Source organism: Arachis stenosperma, chromosome 7, assembly GCF_014773155.1.
Source record: "Arachis stenosperma cultivar V10309 chromosome 7, arast.V10309.gnm1.PFL2, whole genome shotgun sequence".
NCBI classification, from domain to species: domain Eukaryota; kingdom Viridiplantae; phylum Streptophyta; class Magnoliopsida; order Fabales; family Fabaceae; genus Arachis; species Arachis stenosperma.
This window is the reverse complement of record NC_080383.1, coordinates 40984156-41009216: the sequence shown is the minus strand read 5'-3', so window position 1 is coordinate 41009216 and position 25061 is coordinate 40984156. Positions and strand designations below refer to the sequence as shown.

Sequence of the window (25061 nt, the reverse complement as noted above, 5' to 3'; positions counted from 1 at the left end):
TACACAACTCAAACACAATCAATCAAGATTAAATTCGTCAAACCCTACCTGGTTTTGCTGCTCCTAATTCGGTTAAACTTTCAGGTGGTCCTTAAGCACTTTTTCCTCCTAAATCACATCAAGAACAACTTTAAATCCAAAAACTCTCAACTGACCAAATCTCACTCAGCATGTTAGGAAGAGATATATCACCTTAGAATTGCTGGAAACTCACGTTTCTTGGCCCTCAAGTCAAGTTAAGCATGATTCCTAAGGAAAAACATCAAGAAAACACATGTTTACATGGTTTTCCTTGAAAACCGAATTGAAGAGGGAGGGAGACAGCCATCTCACCTTATTTCCAGCCTTGATATGTTATATGGTTATGTAGAGGAAGAAGAGAGGATCATTTTGGTGAAATCGGAGTTTTGATTTGAGTTTTACTTCAGAAGAAATCAAGCTTTGAAGATTTATGAACCAAGAACTTTCTCTCCTTTTTCTCTTGGTGATTTTCGGCCACAATGAGCAAATGAGGCAGCCTTGGGGGTTTTGGGGGTGTAGGGTGAGTTGTGATTGGTTGGCTTGGAGGTGGATTAAAATAATATTAAAATATCTCAGGTGTATATCTACTAAAACTAGATGTATCGGAACACTTGTAAAAACATCTCTAAAAATTATTTTCTGAGCTACTAGCATAAATGACACTAGTAACATATTTAATATGAGAATAAAACATGTATGATGAGGCCTTAGCATTGCTAAAGTCATCAGAGAGTGCTGGTGCTAAGCTGCACCAGTAAACCGTAAACCCGGTTAAACCGATTTTCTGTTTTTAACTAAAACAGACCAGGTAACCTTATAATATCATTCAAGCATTTTCTAATACTAATATAATGATAATATTATACTATTATCTCTCTCCTCTCATGAATCGAGTCCGGTTCGTCAAACCGAGACTATTTACGAGAATCAGAATCAAAACTGCCAACCGATACGGTTAAAAAACTAGGTTCTTCGCGATTGCATTATCGAGCTTGCCTCAAAGGAGGTTCTAGCTTAAGGATGACATAATGAAAATGAGGATTGAGATGCTTGATGATATAACAGTGGTGTTCCCTTTACTGATCTTCCGGAGAAATTCGTACTTTCAGAAAAGATCTCATGTACTCGAAAATCAGGGTTGTTACATATAACCCGGTTAGTTTTGGGTAATTAAGGTTTCTGTGGCGCTAAACTATTTTTCTTTATTCGCTGATTTATGCGTTTACATCAACACAACCATCTTTTACTATTTGCCTGACTAAGTCCAGCAAGATAACTATTTCTTGCTCAATCTAACAATCCTCTTGGGATCGACCCTCACTCACCTAAGGTATTACTTGGACGACCCGGTGTACTTGCCGATGAAGTTGTGTGAGTTCTAATTTTGCACACCAGGTAACTCCCTATAACCCTCAGACAAGTAGACATGTTGAAGTCTCCAACAGGGAACTCAAGAGGATCCTTGAGAAGACTATAAGTACTTCAAGAAAGGACTGGGCAAGGAGACTTGATGTTGCTCTCTGGACATACTGGACTACTTTCAAGACCCCTATTAGAATGCCTCCCTACCAGCTGGTTTATGGTAAGGCCTATCACTTGTCAATGGAGTTAGAGCACAGAGCATATTGGGCAACAAATTTTTTGAACTTTGATGCCAAGGCCACAGGAGAAAAGAGGCTGCCCCAGCTGAATGAGCTTGTTGAGTCCAGAAACTATGCTTATGAGAATCATGCTAAGCTTTACAAGGAAAAAGCCAAAAAGTGGCATGATAAAAGGATAGCCACAAGAGTGTTTGAGCCAGGCCAGAGGGTTCTCCTATTCAACTCCCAGCTCAAGCTCTTTCCAGGAAAGCTCAAATCCCAGTGGTCAGGACCTTTTGTGGTCACCGAAGTATCACCTTATGGTCATGTGAAACTTTAAAAAGAAAACTCAAATAAAAGATTCATAGTCAATGGCCAGACGGTAAAGCACTACCTTGGAGGCAAGATTGATCGCCAGAGGTCCACTCATCTACTGACTTAGCAGAACTAACCGTCAAGCTAGTGACGGTAAAGAAGTACTTGTTACGAGGCAACCCAACCTTGAGTATCCTTTGGTTTTCCTTTCCGTTGATTTTCATTTCTTTTTCATGTTAATATCAATCTTCCTTCGTTTAATTTTGTTTGTGATCATGCAAAGTGTTTAGGACATGAACAGAAGGCATCGGGAAGAAGAACAGAATACCCTGGAGCAAAATCAACTCGAAGTGCTCTGGCGCTAAATGCCAGGGTCGGCGTTTAGTGCCAGAGTTGGCAAGTTGAGGGTTGGCATTAAACGCCAGGTGTGTGTTTAACGCCCTAGATGGCAGCAAGGAGTTGGCTTTAAACACTAGCTAGGCGTTTAACGCCCAAAAGGGGATCCAAATTTTTAAAGAAATCTATGCCTCACAGGGCACTAAACGCTAACTGGGCGTTTAGCGCTAACACTCGTCCTTAAAAAAAGAAAAGAAAAAAAAATAATTGTGGCATTAAATGCTCTAAATGGCATGGGCATCACCACGTTAGGGCGCTAAAAACTGGAGCTAGCATTTAGCGCCAGCAACGTTGAAATTCAAACTTTGAGCACATTTTGACTGTTGCAAACGATCCTCTTCCCCTTTTTCTTAGAATTTTGACCAGTCAAACATTCCTCTCTATCTCTCTCTCTCTCTCTCTCTCTCTCTCTCTCTATTACTCCTAACCCCATCAAATTACCTTTTTCAACCACCAAATCACATTCCATCACTCAAATATCCATATCATATCATATCATATCATATCTTTTCTCTTCTATCCCTCTCTCCTAAGATCACCCAACCTATAACCCAACTTAATTCCCTAACCCAAAAATTTCCCCTCTATATATACCACCTCACTCTTCACCTTTCCCCACACCTCTGTTCTTCTTCTTTCTACTCTCCTCACATTCTACCTTCACGTTCCCTTTCTTCTTATTCCCTTTCTTTCCCTTTTTCTCATTGTAGCCAAAACCCAACCCCAACCCGCTCACCTTTTTTATGCCTTTCCCCTTCTCTTTTCCATTTTCTTTGCCCTCTCTTTTTGCATTCTTTCTTTTTATTTGTTCGGGGATGAGCAAAGGCTTTAAGTTTGGTGTTGGGGCACTCCACTTTTCACTTTTCTCACATTTCTTATGTCACCAAAAGTTGGAAAAACCTTTTCAAGGAAGAGGAAGGAGAAGGCTCCCTCCACAATCTGTCAACCAGTTTTGCACTAAGGTTCACCAGGAGCACTATAATGAGACTGTTAGCAAAAAGAAAGTGATCCTGGAGGTGCAATTTGACTTGAAGCTGAACAAGTATCCGGAGATCCAAGAACAGATTCCGAGTAGGGGTTGGAAAGTTCTGGCCAACCTTGTGACTGAGGTTGGATCTCTGATGGTAAGAAAGTTCTATGCTAATTTATGGGTGACCTATAAGAACATCAAGGATGCGAACTCTGAGTTCAAAATGTGGCGCACTATGGTCTGAGAGGAGATCTTACAGTTTGCTCCAGCGAGAGTGAGGGAGATGCTTCAGTTGCCACCATCTAGAGATGACCTTTACTCTTACACCAAGAGGGTCAACACTAATCAGAATTTGGACTAGGTCCTCACATACATATGTCTCCCAGAAGCATAGTGGAAGAGGGACGCCAGAGATCAGCCATATCAGTTGGGAAGGCACGATCTGAAGCCAGTTACTAGAGGATGGCTGGAGTTCATTCAGTGCCCCATCATCCCCACTAGTAACCGGTCCGAGGTTATTGTTGACCGAGCCGTGATGATTCACTGCATCATGCCCGGCAATAAGGTGGAGGTTCACCATGTGATCCCTCGGGAGATATACAGCATAGAAGCAAAGGCCTCCACCTTAGCTAGATTAGCCTTCCTTCACCTTATTTTCTGCTTGTGCGAGGCTGCTTGTGTCCGAATTGATAGAGACACTCTTATTTCAGTTGACAGACTGATCACTAGGAGGGGCATGTAGTATGCTCAAGAGCTTGGACAAGCACCACCTGAGGAGCCGATTCCCCTTCCTCAGTAGGAGCAGCCTAAGATACCTCAGAGACACTACTTTCCTCTATGAGAGTACTAGGATCAGCTGGCAGCATGTATTGGGCAGTTGGCATCTTCTGTTGTTCAGATGAGGATAGAGTATAAGGACCACTCAGTCCTTCTGCATCAGCCAATGGAGGAGCAGCAGAGGCAGAGACACAACTTGGATTAGCTGAGGGGCCAGAGAGGATTCCCGGAAGGGAGCGGCAGCCACTATGACTGAGGTGGTTGAGTTTCTTGTCTTCTGCTTTTCTTATTTTCTATTTTTCCGTATTTTATTTGATTCCTGCTATTTATTTGAAAGTCTTTTGCATGATCATTAGTAGTACCTTATTATTTTTCTAGTTTAGTATTTATTTCGTTATTTTATGTTTATTTTGAAAAATTGTCTCATGTATTACTCACTGAGCTTGAAAAATCAAAAGAGAAAGAAAAGAAATAGTAAAATGCATGAGGCTTGAGTTATATATTATGAGCTATTCTTATTACATTGATGTGGTGGTATTATTTGTGATTCTGAGTGTATAAATTGAACAGTGCATATTTGATCTTGAAGTTAAGAATGTTGATTCCTGAGGTACAGGAATTTAGAGAAATATTATAGATTCTCTAAAGTAAGTAAGAAATTGATTCTTGAAGCAAAACAAACAGTAAAAGAAAAAGAAAAAGAAAAAACAAAATAAAAAGCAAGGTCCAAGGCTCTTAGCATCGATTGTTAGGAAGGTCAAAAATGATTAAAAGCTCAAAGAGTGTTTTCCTAACTATATGCTTGTGGTGTGAATGTGTCAAGTAATCCTTGAGACAGAGTAATAAGAGTTGAGACCAAGTGCAAATTACAGAGTATGCCAAAGGCTTTGAGCACCACTAATTGGGAGAAATTGAAAAAAAAACTTAGAATTTAAAGACTTCTCCAGTTAAGTGCTTGTGGTGGTTTTTGTGCCAATTTAAGCTTGAGAACAAAACACAAAGATTCATGGGTAGGCTCAAGGTGCAAAGCACCAAAGAAAACAAAAGAAAAGAAAAAGCTGTGTTCAAGGATCAATCAGAGCTTAAGTAGGATGAGAATCAACAATATCATCTGAGTTCTAGTTTTAAGGGATATCAATATTTCTGAGCTCCAAAAAATAGTGAGATGCCAAACCTATTCAGAATCACAATGTCATCAACCCCACTCAGTATTTAGGCAAGAGCTTAAATTAACACTCAAGTCTTGAGCAATTCGTACTTCTCAGTCCTACAGTGTTTTTAGTTGCTTAAGGACAAACAACAGTTCAAGTTTGGTGTTGTGATACGTGAGCATCCTATACCCATTTACTACTTAATTTCTAGTTAAATTTAGTTAGAATATAGTAAGTTTAATTATATTTTAGGGTTTAAAATCCTCTTTGGATTCTACTTTGAGTTGTTTTAGTGTTTTATTCATTTCAGGTGAAATTCGGATCAATTTGGCAGAGTTTTGAGCAAAAAGGAGAAGTTTTGAAATTGCCCCTTGGCAGTAAATGCCAAGTTGGTGTTTAGTGCCAGTGGTAGTACGAATCCCCACTCTTTTGTAATGTTGTACCAGCAAGTGCACTAGGTCGTCCAGGTAATACCTGAGCGAGTCAGGGTCAATTCCACGAGGATTGTGGCTTGAAGCAAGCTATGGTTATCTTGCAGGTCTTAGTCAGGCAGATTAGAAGGTTGGTAGATAAATATTTGTGAGATTATTATAATAGGGTGCTAATACTTTAAGGATAGAGTTGAGAGTTAGAGTTACTTTGTCTTTCTGAATTAACTCTGGTACTACTGTCTTATTTGCTTGTGAATGATCTTCTTCTATAGCAGGCTGTATGTGATCAAAGCCATTGCTTGTGGTCATTGATGTCCTCTGCTCTAGATTAAATGCCATTGCCCGTGGTCATTCAATCTGACAGAGGGTGAAGCTCTAGCAGTTCATTCTCTTGGCGATCCTACTCAAAACGCCATAGACAAGATTGAATCTTCCGGTTCAGGAATGATGCTTCTATGGATTCTAGCCTATACCTTGGAGACCCTAATCTCCATGAAAATCAGCTGAACTGGTGTCTTGAGAAGTCTCCAACGAAGTCGTGGATTAACCGTCTGAGAGATGTATAAACATAGCTGTTGGTTCATGCTTTCCGACCACGTATTCACACGAACCCAAGTAGACGCGGGTGTTTGTCAGGCACGTTCATCTTAATGTGATGAACAGAGCTGACTTTCTGATCATCCTATTCACCATGATGAAGATCAGATATACATCTTAGAAGTGAATCAAACACGAATCGAAGAAGAAACAGTAATACTTTTATTAATTCATAGGACTCAGCAGGGTTCCTCCCCTCAAGCTAGGAGGTTTAGAAACTCATGTTGAAGTGAAATACAATGATAAACGTGTATGATGGTAAAAGTGATGTAAAAGTTTGAATAACATAAATTTAATCCCCTAAACAAATGACTAGTAAGAGTAAAACAGCCTATTTAGTGCTAAAATCCACTTCTGGGGCCCACTTGGTGAGTGTTTGGGTTGAGCTTTGATGAAATCCATGTGCTATGAGATCTCTTGGGCATGGAACGCCAGCTAGGGGGTCCTCATTGGGTGTTTGGATGTTGGTCTCCGCTTTTGGGCGCTGGACGCCAGGAAGGGGGCAGGAAGCAAGCGTTGGACGCCCGTCTTGGGCCTTTGGATCCAAAACAAAGTATAAACTATTATACATTTCTGGAAAGCTCTGGAAGTGATCAGCTTTCCATAGCCATTGAGAGCTCCATTTTGACTTCTGTAGTTCCAGAAAAGCTCTTCCAAGTGCAGGTAGGTCAGATCCGTACAGCATTTGCAGTGCTTTTTCTGTCTCTGAAACAGACTTCTGCTTTAGCTTCTCAATTTCAGCCAAAAAATACCTGAACTTGTACAAAAATACAAAAACTCATAGTAAAATCCAAAAATGTGAATTTAACACTAAAACCTATAAAAACTTAATAAAAACTAAATAAAACACGCTAAAAATAATATGAAAATGATGTCAAAAAGCGTATAAAATATGCGATCATCACAACACCAAACTTAAACTGTTGCTTGTCCCCAAGCAACTAAAAACATATTAGGATGGAAAAGAAAACTAAGATAAAATAAATTTCTAAGTTTCCAATGAAGCTTAGTTATAATTAGATGAGCAGGACTAAGTAGCTTTTTGCTTCTGAATAATTTTGGCATCTCACTATCCATTTAAAGTTAGAATGGTTGGCATCTTTAGGAACTTAGAATCCAGATGATATTATTGACTCTCCTAGTTAAGCTCTTTTTGATTCTTGAATATAGCTTTCAGAGTCTTGGCCGTGACCCTAAGCACTCTGTTTTTCAGTATTACCACCGGATACATTCATGCCACAGACACTTTAACTAGGTGAACCTTTTCAGATTGTGACTCAGCTTTGCTAGAGTCCCTAGATAGAGGTGTCCAGAGTTCTTAAGCACACTCTTTTGCTTTGGACCACAACATTAACCGTGCAGTCTCAAGCTTTTCACTTGACACCTTCACGCCACAAGCACATGGTTAGGGACAGCTTGTTTGAGCCACTGATGAGCAGATAATTTATACGCTTTTTGGCATTGTTTTTAGTATGTTTTTAGTATGATCTAGTTAGTTTTTAGTATATTTTTATTAGTTTTTAGTTAAAATTCGCCTTTCTGGACTTTACTATGAGTTTGTGTGTTTTTCTGTGATTTCAGGTATTTTCTGGCTGAAATTGAGGGTCCTGAGCAAAAATCTGATTCAGAGACTGAAAAGGACTGCGGATGTTGTTGGATTCTGACCTCCCTGCACTCGAAGTAGATTTTCTGGAGCTACAGAAGCCCAATTGGCGCGCTCTCAACGGCGTTGGAAAGTAGACATCCTGGGCTTTCCAGCAATGTATAATAGTTCATACTTTGGCCGAGATTTGATGGCCCAAACCGGCATTGCAAATCAGCCTCAGAATTTCCAGCGTTTAACGCTGGAACTGGCATAAAAATGGGAGTTAAACGCCCAAACTGGCATGAAAGCTGGCGTTTAACTCCAGAAAAGGTCTCTACACATGAAAGCTTCAATGCTTAGCCCAAGCACACACTAAGTGGACCCAGAAGTGGATTTTTACGTCATTTACTCATTTCTGTATACCCTAGGTTACTAGTTCACTATTAATAGGATCTTTTGACATTGTATCTGTACCTCATGACACTTTACACGTTTCTTTGTGTACATTCTACAGCATGAGTCTCTAAACCCCATGGTTGGGGGTGAGGAGCTCTGCTGTGTCTTGATGGATTAATGCAATTACTACTGTTTCTTATTCAATCATGCTTGCTTCCGTTCTAAGATATCACTTGTTCTTAACCCGGATGAATGTGATGACCCGTGACACTCATCACATTCTCAACTATGAACGCGTGCCTGACAACCACCTCCGTTCTACTTTAGATTGAGTAGATATCTCTTGGATTCTTTAATCAGAATCTTCGTGGTATAAGCTAGAATTGATGGCGGCATTCAAGAGAATCCGGAAGGTCTAAACCTTGTCTGTGGTATTCTGAGTAGGATTTAATGATTGAATGACTGTGATGAGCTTCAAACTCCTGAGGGCGGGGCGTTAGTTGATGTGCGAAAAACGATCCGACACAAAACTCACCGGCAAGTGCACCGGGTCGCATCAAGTAATAATAACTCACGAGAGTGAGGTCGATCCCACAGGGATTGAAGGATTGAGCAATTTTAGTTTAGTGGTTGATTTAGTCAAGCGAATCAAGATTTGGTTGAGTGATTTGTGATTTGCAGAATTTAAATTGCATAGAAAGTAAAGGGAATGGCTAATTGGCATGAAATTAAAGAGAACAAGAAATTAAATGGCGGAAACTTAGAATGCAAGAAATGTAAATTGCAAAATCTTAAAATGCAAGAAATGTAAATGGCGTGAATTGTAAAGGGAATTGGGAGTTGGATTTGCAGAAATTAAACAAGGAAAAGTAAAATTGCAACAAGCAGAGAATTAGAGAATGGCTTGGATCAAACTGGATCTTAAACAGAAAAGTAAATGAGCATGGAAACATTAAACAGGGAGTGGTAAATGGGAAATCCGGATCTCAGGACCCAAGAGACTAGAAAACCAAGTCTAGATCTCAATGCCTTCCTAGATCCAACAAGAACAATTGCAAGGAAATTGTAAATTGCAAAGAAATTAGATGAAGAAGCAAGTAACAGAAACGGAAATTCAATTGCAGTGAAAATAAACAAGATCCAAGGTGAGATTGAAACAGAATTCCTTCAATTCTCCAATCCAAGATCCGAAGCAAGGAAAGTAAAAAGTGCTTGGCAAGAACAAGGAAGAAGAGAGATCAATTCTCTTCCCCAATTCTCTTGAATTAAAACAACAATGCTAGAATGTAAAAGTGAGCTCCCAATGCAAACCGAAAAGAAAGCTCTATGAAAACTAAAAAGGGAAGCTCCCCGAAGAACTTGAATTCTATCCTATTTATACACTTTCTTCAAATGATCTTCAAGCTTTGAGTTGGGCCTTTGCTCTTGGTGGAATTGGGTTGAAAGAGGCCTTGGTTGATTGCTCTTGGAGTTTGGAGAGGAACCAAAGTGAACCAATTGAACCGGGTTGGAGTTTTGCAAAAGTTGGAGTAAAAGTTTGAGCAAAAGTTAGGGGTCTAACTTTTGCTCCAACTTTTCATATCAGATAGCCTAATTTGCTGATACCAACGTTGGTGCAAAAGTTAGGGGTCTAACTTTACCTCCAACGTTGGCCCTTCCTAATGCACCTATGGCGCCAACGTTAGCCCAAAAGTTAGGGGGCTAACGTTGGCGCAAACTTTTGGTGGCAGGGAGGTTTTTCTCATGCCAACGTTAGCCCAAAAGTTAGGGGTCTAACGTTGGCGCAAACTTTAGTAGCCCAGGGGGTGATTTTCAAATTCTAACGTTAGCCCAAAAGTTAGGGGTCTAACTTTGAGGCTAACTTTTCACCCAAAAGTTTGTGCAAAAGTTTGAGGGCTAACTTCAAGTCCAACTTTTTGCTTCCTGGTTCAATTTCACTTATTTCATTGTCCTCTCTTTGCTTCTAGTTATTCCTTCTTGCTTCAACCTTTCTTCAAGCTTTCTTCACCTATCATTAATCAACCAAATACATCAAAGCTATGCTCAAAATCATGAGATATTCATTCTATCCTAATATGCATCAAATATAGCATAAAACCTCATGAAATTGCATTAATTCATCTATGGTTAATTCAATCAAAGGAAGCATGAAAATCTACCCAAATTGGCTTGCTTAGACCTCAAGAAAGTGCATAATTCAAGTGAAAACAAAAGAAAAAGACTAGTGAAACTAGGCTAAGATGACTTGTCATCACAACACCAAACTTAAAGCTTGCTTGTCCCCAAGCAAGAAATGAATTATTAAGAAGAAAGAATGAAATGGAAGAGGATGTTCATGCTAGCAGAATATTATTGGTAGTTCATGGGGTTTTGTGTGGATATGCACATACTCACTTCTTACTGACTCTTAGGCTTAGAAAGTCTCCTTCAAGCTTCAAGTACCATACTACTATGACTTCTCATTATTCCTCTATCCTTGGCTATTACTTTGTTCTAAGGCTTTATTTGAGAGTCATGCGTAGCAAGTTCATTTTCTTTTCTGTATACTTGACACATTATTCACCATGGACACTTGGCTCACATTCCTTCTTAAAATATTGATGCCCAGCACCTATTTGGGTTACTAAATGCCTTGTAGTTAGGTTGCTCTTGATAGTGGACTTTCAGCTGATGATCCCGGATTAGTTAATCCAAGTCACCAAGTGTTGAAGCACTCCAAAGAGCTTACTAATCCAAGCAGATCCTAGTACAAAGACATCACAGGCATATATTTTAAAGTTCAAGCTATTGGTGTCCAGCCTTGTTTCTTTTTGTTTCTCTTTTTTTTTTCTGCCACTTTTTGGCTATTTCTTTTCTTTCTTTCTTTTTGTTTTCCTTTCTAACCAAGGATCTTTATTTAATTGAGACTTATATACGGTAGGCCACTCTATTCTTAGAAGGAGACATCCTAGCTCTTTATTCACTAAAAGTGAACTTTTATACAATCACACACATACCACCACTTACTTTTATCATACTTCTATCTAACAGAGAACTATCTCACTTCCTTCAAACATTTCTTTTATTGAATTAAAGATGCAGGGGACAGAACATGCTTTTAGTCAAGTGGAAGTAACCACACAAGCACAAACTTAAACTAGCTTACTTATTTTAAGATAAACAAACATAATGCAAAGACTATTAATTAAAATAACTTCTTAAAGATGCAAAGACACTTCAAACAGATAGAATGCATGTTTTTTTCTTTGTAGTGATGATTAAGGAGCAAGTCCACCTTTCATTTGTCATGCTTTTTCTTTCTTCTTTCATATACTTGGTTGCTGGCATTCCCTGTGTCCATGTTTGTTGGCTGTTGACCCCGCCAGAACCCAGCTTTATTCATCGCTTCCTCTACTCTATCTTCAAGGCTCATAGCTTTGTTTACTTCTACCTCACTTTTCTTTTTGAAAAACTGATGAGCGGATAATTTGTACACTTTTTGGCACTGTTTTTAGTATGTTTTTGGTAGTTTTAGTTAAGTTCTTAGTATATTTTCATTAGTCTTTAGTTAAAATTCACTTTTCTGGATTTTACTATGAGTTTGTGTGTTTTTCTGTGATTTCAGGTATTTTCTGGCTGAAATTGAAGGTTCTGAGCAAAAATCTGATTCAGAGACTGAAAAGGACTGCAGATGCTGTTGGATTCTGACCTCCCTGCACTCGAAGTGGATTTTCTGGAGCTACAGAAGCCCAATTGGCGCGCTCTCAACGGCGTTGAAAAGTAGACATCCTGGGCTTTCCAGCAATATATGATAGTCCATACTTTGCCCAAGATTTGATGGCCCAAACCGGTGTTCAAAGTCACCTTAAGAAATTCCAGCGTTAAACGCCGAAACTGGCACCTAAATGGGAGTTAAACGCCCAAACTAGCATAAAAGCTGGCGTTTAACTCCAAGACAAGTCTCTGCACGAAAATGCTTCATTGCTCAGCCCAAGCACACACCAAGTGGGCCCGGAAGTGGATTTTTATGTCATTTACTCATCTTTGTACACCTTAGGCTACTAGTTTTCTATAAGTAGGACCTTTTACTATTGTATTAGACATCTTGGTAGCTATCTTCTAATTTTATGCTATCTTAGATCACTTTGGGAGGCTGGCCATTCGGCCATGCCTAGACCTTGTTCTTATGTATTTTCAACGGTGGAGTTTCTACACACCATAGATTAAGGTGTGGAGCTCTGCTGTACCTCGAGTATTAATGCAATTACTATTGTTCTTCCATTCAATTCCGCTTGTTCTTTGTCCAAGATATCACTTGTTCTTCAACTTGATGAAGGTGATGATTGTCATGGATCATCACCATTCTCACTTATGAACAAGGTGACTGACAACCATTCTTGTTCTACAAGCATTCGAGGCCCTAGTGTTTATCTCTTGGGTTTCTGATTGCACGATGCATGGTTGATCGCCTGACAACCGAGTGCTCGCCTGACAAACGAGCCAGCCATTCCGTGAGATCAGAGTCTTCGTGGTATAGGCAAGAACTGATGGCGGCATTCAAGAGAATCCGGAAGGTCTAACCTTGTCTGTGGTATTCTGAGTAGGATTCAATGATTGAATGACTGTGACGTGCTTCAAACTCCTGAGGGCGGGGCGTTAGTGACAGACGCAAAAGAATCACTGGATTCTATTCCGGCCTGATTGAGAACCGACAGATGGTTAGCCTATGCTGTGACAGAGCATCAGGGACGTATTTCCAATGAGAGGATGGGAGGTAGCCATTGACAACGGTGAAACCCTACACAAGCTTGCCATGGAAAGGAGTAAGAAGGATTGGATGAAGGCAGTAGGAAAGCAGAGAGACGGAAGGGAAGGCATCTTCATACGCTTATCTGAAGCTCTCACCAATGATATGCATAAGTATCTCTATCTTTATCTTATTGCTTTATTCGTTTACCACTATACCCATTTGAGTCTGCCTGACTGAGATTTACAAGGTGACCATAGCTTGCTTCATACCACCAATCTCCGTGGGATCGACCCTTACTCACGTAAGGTATTACTTGGACGACCCAGTGCACTTGCTGGTTAGTTGTGCGAAGTTGTGTTTATGCCATGGTATTGAGCACCAAGTCTTTGGAGCCATTACTAGGGATTGTTTATGTTTTGAAAAGTAGTGATCACAATTTGGTGCACCAAGTTTTTGGCGCCGTTGCCGGGGAATTAAATGTCCTAACTACGGTTTCGCATTTGTTCCCTGCAATAACAGTGCCAAGTTTTGATCCGGCAACAACACCAAGTTTTTGGCGCCGTTGCCGGGGATTGTTCTTGTGTATGGACAACTGACGGTTCATCTTGTTGCTTAGATTAGGCATTTTTTTTTCTTCGAAATTCTTGAAGATGAATTCTAGAGTTTCATGATGATTTGCTGAAATCTGGCTGGCTGTAAAGCCATGTCTAATTTCATTGGACCGAGGTTTCAACTTATCATCACAAGAGCTTGTTGATCTTGCTTTTGGAGCAGTGATCTGCTAAGGCTTGGCTGGCCTTTGGCCATGTCTAGTGTTTTGGACCGAAGCTTTCTTTGAAAGCTTGGCTGGCTGTGAAGCCATGTCTAATTCCTGGACCGGAGTCTTAGACTAGCATTGCACTGATTCCTGGAATTCTCATTAAGAATTTTGATATCTTTTTCCACTTAATTTTCGAAAATAAAAAAAAAATTCACAAAAACCATAAAAACCAAAAATATTTGATGTTTCTTGCTTGAGTCTAGTGTCTCATCTTAAGTTTGGTGTCAATTGCATGCATTCATTCATGTGTCTTAAGGATCTTCAAGTAATTCTTGATGATTTCTTACTCTGATCTTTGAATTCTTTTGACTTGAGTGTTTATGTGTCTCATATAGTGTCAGTAGTATACAAACTACTAAGTTTGGTGTCTTGCATGCATTGTTATTTGATTCTTGTTGCATTTTGATTATTAAAAATCCAAAAATATTTTTTATTTGTGTCTTTTCAAGTCAATAATACAGAGAATTGAAGATTCAGAACATACTGCAGAGGAATTATACAGAAAAAGCTGGGCATTCAAAAATGCCCAGTGAAGAAGGCAGACTGGCGTTTAAACGCCAGCCAGGGTACCTGGTTGGGCGTTTAACGCCCAAAAAGGGTGCATTTTGGGCGTTAAACGCCAGAATGGATACCATTCTGGGCGTTTAACGCCAGGATGGTGCTAAGGGGAAGATTTTGTTTTTCAAATCAAATTTTTTCAAGTTTTCAAAGTTTTTTCAAAATCAAATCTTTTTCAAATCATATCTTTTCAATCTAATGTTTTCAAAATTAATTTCTTTCCTTTTTCAAAGATACTTACTAACAATTAATGATTTGATTCAAAATTTCAAGATTGTTGCCTTTTCTGTTGAGAAAGGTTTAATGTTTTGAATCATATCTTTTCTTGTTAGGCAAGTCATTTATTTTCAAATCAAATCTTTTTAAAATTGTTTTCAAATCATATCTTCTCAATCACATCTTTTTCAAAATAAGTTCTCAATCAAATCTTTTTAACTTCTAATTTCAAATCCTTTTTCAAAAATCACTTGATTTCTTTTCCACTTTTATTTTCGAAAATCAATTAGTGTTTTTCAAAAATGTTTTCAAAATATTCTAATTAATTTTCGAAAAATTACTTCCCTCCTTCTCACATCCTTCTATTTATGGAGTACCACTCCTTCTCAATGCACAATTCGAACCTTATCTGATTAATGTTCGAATTCTTCTTCTCCTTCTTCTTTCTATTTCTCTTTTCCTCTGACACCTCAAGGAATCTCTATACTGAGACATAGAGGATTCCACATTTTCTTGTTCTCTTCTCTTTCATATGAGCAGGAGCAGAGACAAAGGCATTCTTGTTGAAGCTGACCCTGAACCCGAAAGGACCTTGAAGAGAAAGCTAAGAGAAGCCAAAGCACAACTCTCTTTAGAGGACCTGACCGAATTCTTCAAAGAAGAAGAAGACATGGCAGCCGAAAACAACAATAATGCAAACAATGCACGGAAGGTGCTGGGTGACTTTACTGCACCCACTCCCGACTTCTATGGGAGAAGCATCTCTATCCCTGCCATTGGAGCAAACAACTTTGAGCTTAAACCTCAATTAGTTTCTCTAATGCAACAGAATTGCAAGTTTCATGGACTTCCAATGGAAGATCCTCATCAGTTCTTAGCTGAATTCTTGCAAATCTGTGACACAGTCAAGACTAATGGGGTAGACCCTGAGGTCTATAGGCTGATGCTATTCCCTTTTGCTGTAAGAGACAGAGCTAGAATATGGTTGGACTCTCAACCTAAAGAAAGCCTGGACTCTTGGGAAAAGCTAGTCAATGCCTTCTTGGCAAAGTTCTTTCCACCACAAAGATGGAGTAAGCTTAGAGTGGAAGTCCAAACCTTCAGACAGAAGGATGGAGAATCCCTCTATGAAGCTTGGGAAAGATACAAACAATTGATCAGAAAATGTCCTTCTGACATGCTTTCTGAATGGAGCATCATAGGTATTTTCTATGATGGTCTCTCTGAACTATCCAAGATGTCTTTGGATAGCTCTACTGGGGGATCTCTTCATCTGAAGAAGATGCCTACAGAGGCTCAAGAACTAATTGAAATGGTTGCAAATAACCAATTCATGTACACTTCTGAAAGGAATCCTGTGAACAATGGGACTAGTTAGAAGAAAGGAGTTCTTGAGATTGACACTCTGATTGCCATTTTGGCTCAGAATAAAATATTGACTCAACAAGTCAATTTGATTTCTCAAAGTCTGTCTGGAATGCAAAATGCACCAAGTAGTACCAAGGATGCTTCATCTGAGGAAGAAGCTTATGATCCTGAGAACCCTTCAATGGAAGAGGTGAATTACCTAGGAGAACCCTATGGTAACACCTATAATTCTTCATGGAGAAATCACCCAAATCTCTCATGGAAGAATCAAGAGAGACCTCAACAAGGTTTCAATAATAATGGTGGAAGAAACAGGTTTAACAATGGCAAACCTTTTCCATCATCTTCTCAGCAACAGACAGAGAATCCTAAGCAGAACCCCTCTGACTTAGCAACCATGGTCTCTGATCTAATTAAAACCACTCAAAGTTTCATGAATGAAACAAGGTCCTCCATTAGAAATTTGGAGGCACAAGTGGGACAGCTGAGCAAGAAAGTTACTGAACTCCCTCCAAGTACTCTCCCAAGCAATACAGAAGAAAATCCAAAGGGAGAGTGCAAGGCCATCAATATGGCTGAATTTGGAGAGGAAGGAGAGGAAGTGGACGCCACTGAGGAAGGCCTCAATGGGCGTGCACTGACCTCCACTGAGTTCCCTAATGAGGAACCATGGGAATCTGAGGCTCAAAATGAGACCATAGAGATTCCATTGGAATTACTTCTGCCTTTCATGAGCTCTGATGAGTATTCTTCCTCTGAAGAGGATGAGTATGTCACTGAAGAGCAAGTTGCTAAATACCTTGGAGCAATCATGAAGCTAAATGACAAGTTATTTGGAAATGAGATTTGGGAGGATGAACCTCCTTTGCTCACCAAAGAACTGGATGACTTGTCTAGGCAGAAATTACCTCAAAAGAGACAAGACCCTGGGAAGTTTTCCATACCTTGTACCATAGGCACCATGACCTTCAAGAAGGCTCTGTGTGACTTAGGGTCAAGTGTAAACCTCATGCCTCTCTCAATAATGGAGAAGATAAGGATCTTTGAGGTACAAGCTGCAAAAATCTCACTAGAGATGGCAGACAACTCAAGAAAACAAGCTTATGGACTTGTAGAGAATGTTTTGGTTAAGATTGAAGACCATTACATCCCTACTGATTTCATAGTCCTAGAGACTGGGAAATTCATGGATGAAACCATCATCCTTGGCAGACCTTTCCTAGCCACAGCAAAGGCTGTGATTGATGTTGATAGAGGTGAACTGATCATTCAAGTGAATGGAGAATCCTTTGCGTTTAAGGCTCAAGGATATCCCTCTGTCACCATAGAGATGAAGCATGAAGAGCTTCTCTCAAATCAGAGTCAAGAAGAGCCCCCACAGTCAAACTCTAAGTTTGGTGTTGGGAGGCCACAACCAAACTCTAAGTTTGGTGTTGAACCCCCACATTCAAACTCTAAGTTTGGTGTTGGGAGGTTCCAACATTGCTCTGAGTATCTGTGAGGCTCCATGAGAGCCCTCTGTCAAGCTACTGACATTAAAGAAGCGCTTGTTGGGAGGCAACCCAATATTATATTTTACATATTTTCTTTTGTTATTTTATTTTATTTTGTAGGTTGATGATCATAAGAAGTCACAAAATTAATTGAAAAAGCAAAAACAGAATGAAAAACAGGAAGAAAAACAGCACACCCTGGAGGAAGATGCTGCTGGCGTTCAAACGCCAGTAAGCCTAGCAGTTGGGCGTTTAACGCCCAGTCTGGCACCATTCTGAGCGTTTAACGCCAGAAAGGGGCACCAGACTGGCGTTAAACGCCAGAAAAGAGCAAGAACCTGGCGTTAAATGCCAGGAATGGGCACCAGCCCGGCGTTTAACGCCAGCAATGGCTCAAACGTGAATTTTGATGCCATTTGGTGCAGGGATGCCTTTTCCTTGACACCACAGGATCTGTGGACCCCACAGGACCCCACCACCACTCTCTCTCTTCTTCCCCCATTCACCAATCACCTCAACACCTCTTCCCCAAAAACCCTTCACATATCAAATCCCATCTTTCTCTTCACCACTCACATCCATCCTTCATAAAACCCCACCAACCTCACCCTTCAAATTCAAACCACTTTCCCTCCCAAACCCACCCATAATGGCCGAACATCATCTCCCCTCTCTCCTATATAAACCCTTCTTAACCCCTTTGATGAGCGGATGATTTGTATACTTTTTGCCGTTGTTTTTAGTAGGTTTTTGATATAATCTAGTTAGTTTTTAGTATATTTTTATTAGTTTTTAGTTAAAATTAACTTTTCTGTACTTTACTATGAGTTTGTGTGTTTTTCTGTGATTTCAGGTATTTTCTGGCTGAAATTGAGGGACCTGAGCAAAAATCTGATCCAGAGACTCAAAAGGACTGCAGATGCTGTTGGATTCTGACCTCCCTGCACTCGAAGTGGATTTTCTGGAGCTACAGAAGCCCAATTGGCGCGCTCTCAACGGCGTTGGAAAGTAGACATCCTGGGCTTTCCAGCAATATATAATAGTCCATACTTTGCCCAAGATTTGATGGCCCAAACCGGCGTTCAAAGTCACCTCAAGAAATTCCAGCGTTAAACGCCGGAACTGGCACCTAATTGGGAGTTAAACGCCCAAACTGGCACTAAAGCTGGCGTTTAACTCCAAGGAGAGTCTCTACACAAAATTGCTTCATTGCTCAGCCCAAGCACACACCAAGTGGGCCCGGAAGTGGATTTTTATGTCATTTACTCATCTATGTACTAGTTTTCTATAAGTAGGACCTTTTACTATTGTATAGAGACATCTAGATCTTGGTAGCTATCTTTGAGTTTTATGCTATCTTAGATCTTTGGGAGGCTGGCCATTCGGCCATGCCTAGACCTTATGCTTATGTATTTTCAACGGTGGAGTTTCTACACACCATAGATTAAGGTGTGGAGCTCTGCTGTACCTCGAGTATTAATGCAATTACTATTGTTCTTCCATTCAATTCCGCTTGTTCTTTTACCAAGATATCACTTGTTCTTCAACATGATGAAGGTGATGATTGACGCCCATCACCATTCTCACCCATGAACAAGGTGACTGACAACCATTCTTGTTCTACAAGCATCTGAGGCTTAGTGAATATCTCTTGGATTTCTGATTGCATGATGCATGGTTGATCGCCTGACAACCGAGTGCTCGCCTGACAAACGAGCCAGCCATTCCGTGAGATCAGAGTCTTCGTGGTATAGGCAAGAACTGATGGCAGCATTCAAGAGAATCCGGAAGGTCTAACCTTGTCTGTGGTATTCTGAGTAGGATTCAATGATTGAATGACTGTGACGTGCTTCAAACCTGTAACCTACTGGGCGTTAGTGACAGACGCAAAAGAGTTATTCTATTCCGGTAGGGGAGGGAACCAAACTGGTGATTGGCAGCACTGTGACAGAGTGTGTGCATTAGCTTTCACTGCGCGGATGGGAGGTAGCTGCTGACAACAGTGAAACCTTACACGAGCTTGCCATGGAAAGGAGTAAGAAGGATTGGATGAAGACAGTAAGAAAGCAGAGAGACGGAAGGGAAGGCATCTTCATACACTTGTCTGAAGCTCTTACACCAATGATATACATAAGTATCACTATCCTTATCTTTTATGTTATTTTCGTTCATCATCATATACATTTGAGTTTGCTTGACTAAGATTTACAAGATGACCATAGCTTGCTTCAATACTAACAATCTCCGTGGGATCGACCCTTACTCACGTAAGGTTTATTACTTGGACGACCCAGTGCACTTGCTGGTTAGTTGTGCGAAGTTGTGTAATGCCATGGTATTGAGCCACCAAGTTCTTGGAGCCATTACCGGGGATTATTTGAGTTGTGAAAAAGTATTGTTCACAATTTCGCGCACCAAGTTTTTGGCGCCGTTGCCGGGGATTGTTCAAGTTTTGAGCAAGCTTTTGGTAACATCAGTGCCAAGATCCGGCAACAACATCAAGTTTTTGGTGTTATGCCCGGGATTGTTTAGGCTGGACAACTGACGGTTCATCTTGTTGCTTAGATTAGGTATTATTTTTTTCGAAATTCTTGAAGAGGAATTCTAGAGTTTCATGATGATTTGTTGAAATCTGGCTGGCTGAGAAGCCATGTCTAATCTGATTGGACCGAGGTTTCAACTTATCACCACAAGAGCTTGTTGATTCTCATCAATTTTGCTCTTGGAGCAGTGATCTGCTAAGATTTGGCTGACCTTTGGTCATGTCTAGTGTTTTGGACCGAAGCTTTCTTTGAAAGCTTGGCTGGCTGTGAAGCCATGTCTAATTCCTGGACCGGAATCCTAGACTAGCACTGCACTGATTCCTGGAATTCTCATTAAGAATTTTGATACCTTTTCCTACTTAATTTTCGAAAAACACAAAAAAATTACAAAATCATAAAAAGACCAAAAATATTTGATGTTTCTTGCATAAGTTTAGTGTCTCATCCTAAGTTTGGTGTCAAATGCATGTTTTTGTTATAATTTTCGAATCCATGCATATATTTCTTTGTTTTGATCTTTGAATTCTATTGACTTGAAGCATTTTGTGTGTCTCATATGCATTCTCATATTGTTAGTGTCAGTAGTACACAAACTGCTAAGTTTGGTGTCTTGCATGCATTGTTATTTGATTCTTGTTGCATTTTGATTTTTAAAAAAATCCAAAAATATTTTTAATTTGTGTCTTTTCAAGTCAATGATACAAAGAATTGAAGATTCAGAACATACTGTAGAGGAATTACACAGAAAAAGCTGAGCATTCAAAAATGCCCAGTGAAGAAGGCAGACTGGCGTTTAAACGCCAGCCAGGGTACCTGGTTGGGCGTTTAACGCCCAAAAAGGTAGCATTTTGGGCGTTAAACGCCAGAATGTATACCATTCTGGGCGTTTAACGCCAGGATGGTGCTAGGGGGAAGATTTTGTTTTCAAATCAATTTTTTGTTTTTCAAAATCAAATCTTTTTCAAATCAAATCTTTTCAATCAAATGTTTTCAAAATCAATTTCTTTCCTTTTTAAAAGATACTTACTAACAATTAATGATTTGATTGAACATCTCAAAATTGTTGCCTTTTCTGTTGAGGAAGGTTTTATGTTTGAATCATATCTTTTCTTGTTAGGCAAGTCATTAATTTTTAAAATCATATCTTTTCAAATTATTTTTAAATCATATCTTTTAAAATTGTTTTCAAATCATATCTTCTCAATCACATCTTTTTAAAACCATAACTTTTCAATTAAATCTTTTTAACCACATCTTTTTCAAAATAGTTTTCAATCAAATCTTTTTAATTTCTAATTTCAAAATCTTTTTCAAAAATCACTTCATTTCTTTTTCACTTTTAATTTTCGAAAATTATCAATCAAATTTTCAAAATGTTTTCAAAATCTTTTAAATGAATTTTCGAAAATTCTCTTCCCTCCTTCCCACATCCTTCTATTTATGGAGTACCACTCCTTCTAAATGCACAATTCGAACCTTATCTAATTAAAGTTCGAATTCATCTTCTCCTTCTTCTTTCTATTTCTCTTTTCCTCTGACACCTCAAGGAATCTCTATGCTTTGACATAGAGGATTCCACATTTTCTTGTTCCCTTCTCCTTCTTATGAGCAGGAGCAAAGACAAAGGCATTCTTGTTGAGGCTGATCCTGAACCTGAAAGGACCTTGAAGAGAAAGCTAAGAGAAGCCAAAACACAACTCTCTTTAGAGCACCTGACCGAATTCCTCAAGGAAGAAGAACAAATGGCAGCCGAAAACAACAACAATGCCAACAATGCAAGGAAGGTGCTTGGTGACTTTACTGCACCTACTCCTGATTTCTATGGGAGAAGCATCTCTATCCCTGCCATTGGAGCAAACAACTTTGAGCTTAAGCCTCAATTAGTTTCTCTAATGCAACAGAATTGCAAGTTCCATGGACTTCCAATGGAAGATCCTCATCAGTTCTTAGCTGAATTCTTGCAAATCTGTGACACAGTCAAGACTAATGGGGTTGACCCTGAGGTCTATAGACTGATGCTATTCCCTTTTGCTGTAAGAGACAGAGCTAGAATATGGTTGGATTCTCAACCTAAAGAAAGCCTGGACTCTTGGGAAAAGCTAGTCAATGCCTTCTTGGCAAAGTTCTTTCCACCACAAAGATGGAGTAAGCTTAGAGTGGAAGTACAAACCTTCAGACAGAAGGATGGAGAATCCCTCTATGAAGCTTGGGAAAGATACAAACAATTAATCAGAAAATGTCCCTCTGACATGCTTTCTGAATGGAGCATCATAGGTATTTTCTATGATGGTCTCTCTGAACTATCCAAGATGTCTTTGGATAGCTCAGCTGGAGGATCTCTTCATCTGAAGAAGACGCCTACAGAAGCTCAAGAATTGATTGAAATGGTTGCAAATAACCAATTCATGTACACTTCTGAAAGAAATCCTGTGAACAATGGGACTAGTCAGAAGAAAGGAGTTCTTGAGATTGACACTCTGAATGCCATATTGGCTCAGAACAAGATATTGACTCAACAAGTCAATTTGATTTCTCAAAGTCTGTCTGGAATGCAAAATGCACCAAGCAGTACTAAGGAAGCTTCATCTGAGGAAGAAGCTTATGATCCTGAGAACCCTTCCATGGAAGAGGTGAATTACCTAGGAGAACCCTATGGAAACACCTATAATTCTTCATGGAGAAATCACCCAAATCTCTCATGGAAGAATCAAGAGAGACCTCAACAAGGTTTCAATAACAATAATGGTGGAAGAAACAGGTTTAGCAATAGCAAGCCTTTTCCATCATCTTCTCAGCAACAGACAGAGAGTTCTAAGCAGAATACTTCTGACTTAGCAACAATGGTCTCTGATCTAATAAAGACCACTCAAAGTTTCATGAATGAAACAAAGTCCTCCATCAGAAATTTGGAAGGACAAGTGGGTCAGTTGAGCAAGAAAGTTACTGAACTCCCTCCTAGCACTCTCCCAAGTAATACAGAAGAAAATCCAAAAGGAGAGTGCAAAGCCATAGACATGGCCGAATATGGAGAGGAAAGAGAGGAGGAAGACGCCACTGAGGAAGACCTCAGTGGGCGTGTACCAATCTCCTCTGAGTTCCTCAATGAGGAACAATGGGAATCTGAGGCTCAAAATGAGACCATAGAGATTCCATTGGACTTACTTCTGCCATTCATGAGCTCTGATGAGTATTCTTCCTCTGAAGAGGAGGAGTATGTCACTGAGGAGCAAGTTGCTAAATACCTTGGAGCAATCATGAAGCTAGATGACAGGTTATTTGGAAATGAGACTTGGGAGGATGAACCCCCTTTGCTCACCAAAGAACTGGATAACTTGTCTAGGCAGCAATTGCCTCAAAAGAGGCAGGATCTTGGGAAGTTTTCTATACCTTGTACCATAGGCACCATGACCTTCAAGAAGGCCTTGTGTGACTTGGGGTCAAGTGTAAACCTCATGCCCCTCTCTGTAATGGAGAAATTAGGGATCTTTGAGGTGCAAGCTGCAAAAATCTCATTAGAGATGGCAGACAATTCAAGAAAACAAGCTCATGGACTTGTAGAGAATGTCTTGGTGAAGATTGAGGACCATTACATTCCTACTGATTTCATAGTCCTAGAGACTGGGAAGTGCATGGATGAATCCATCATCCTTGGCAGACCCTTCCTAGCCACAACAAAGACTGTGATTGATGTTGATAGAGGAGAGTTGATCATTCAAGTGAATGAAGAATCCTTGGTGTTTAAGGCCCAAGGATATCCCTCTGTCATCATGGAGAAGAAGCATGAAGAGCTTCTCTCAAAACAGAGCCAAACAGAGCCCCCACAGTCAGACTCTAAGTTTGGTGTTGGGAGGCCACAATCAAACTCTAAGTTTGGTGTTGGGAAGTTCCAACACGGTTCTGAGCATCTCTGAGGCTCCATGAGAGTCCTCTGTCAAGCTAATGACAGTAAAGAAGCGCTTGTTGGGAGGCAACCCAATGTTTTATGGTTAACTATTTTTCTTTTGTTATTTTATCTTTTTTGTAGGTTGATGATCATAAGAAGTGACAAAAACAATGAAAAAAGCAAAAACAAAATGAAAAACAGGAAGAAAAATAGCACACCCTGGAGGAAGATGCTGCTGGCGTTCAAACGCCAGTCAGCCTAGCAGTTGGGCGTTTAACGCCCAGTCTGGCACCCTTCTGGGCGTTTAACGCCAGAAAGGGGCACCAGACTGGCGTTAAACGCCAGTAAAGGGTAAAAACCTGGCGTTAAACGCCAGGAATGGGCACCAGCCCGGCGTTTAACGCCAGAAAAGGCTCAAAACGTGGATTTTGATGCCATTTGGTGCAAGGATGCCTTTTCCTTGACACTACAGGATCTGTGGACCCCACAGGACCCTACCATCACTCTCTCTCTTCTTCCCCCATTCACCAATCACCTCAACACCTCTTCCCCAAAACCCCTCACCCATCAAATCCCATCTTTCTCTTCACCACTCACATCCATCATTCATAAAACCCCACCAACCTCACCCTTCAAATTCAAACCACTTTCCCTCCCAAACCCACCCTCAAATGGCCGAACCCTCATCCCCCTCTTTCCTATATAAACCCCTCTTTACCCCTTCATTTTCCCACTACCTAAACACCACTTCTCCCCCTCCTTGGCCGAATACACCACCCTCTCCCTCTTCCTCATTTCTTCTTCTTCTACTCTCTTCTTTCTTCTTTTGCTCGAGGACGAGCAAACATTTTAAGTTTGGTGTGGTGAAAGCGTTGCTTTTTCGTTTTTCCATAACCATTTATGGCATCCAAGGCCGGAGAAACCTCTAGAAAGAGGAAAGGGAAGGCAAAGGCTTCCACCTCCGAGTCATGGGAGATGGATAGATTCCTCTCAAGGGTGCATTAAGACCACTTTTATGAAGTTGTGGCCTTGAAGAAGGTGATCCCCGAAGTCCCCTTTTCACTCAAAAAGGGTGAATATCCGGAGATCCACCATGAGATCCGAAGAAGAGGTTGGGAAGTACTTACCAACCCCATTCAACAAGTCGGAATCTTGATGGTTCAAGAGTTCTATGCCAATGCATGGATCACCAAGAACCATGACCAAAGTGTGAACCCGGATCCAAAGAATTA

The 25061-nt window shown here is 40.2% G+C and overlaps 1 protein-coding gene and 2 non-coding genes across 3 annotated transcripts; 1 reads left to right on the top strand and 2 right to left on the bottom strand.

Annotated features, from left to right (window-relative positions):
• Nucleotides 1-1578: 1578 nt before the first annotated feature.
• On the top strand, nucleotides 1579-1941 carry LOC130939729 (uncharacterized). Its single transcript, XM_057867816.1, has one exon. It carries the CDS (start codon nucleotides 1579-1581, stop codon nucleotides 1939-1941), a length of 363 nt encoding a protein of 120 aa, XP_057723799.1.
• Nucleotides 1942-15617: 13676 nt separating this feature from the next.
• On the bottom strand, nucleotides 15618-15725 carry LOC130942881 (small nucleolar RNA R71). Its single transcript, XR_009071427.1, has one exon. It is a non-coding gene; the product is annotated as a small nucleolar RNA R71 (small nucleolar RNA).
• A 6368-nt stretch (nucleotides 15726-22093) lies between these two features.
• Nucleotides 22094-22201, bottom strand: LOC130942306 (small nucleolar RNA R71). The gene has a single exon (XR_009070882.1). It is a non-coding gene; the product is annotated as a small nucleolar RNA R71 (small nucleolar RNA).
• Nucleotides 22202-25061: the final 2860 nt, after the last annotated feature.

Bases quoted from the DNA above. Each gene is read 5' to 3' on its own strand.
- LOC130939729 (XM_057867816.1), top strand. From the start codon at position 1,579: ATGCCTCCCTACCAGCTGGTTTATGGTAAGGCCTATCACTTGTCAATG.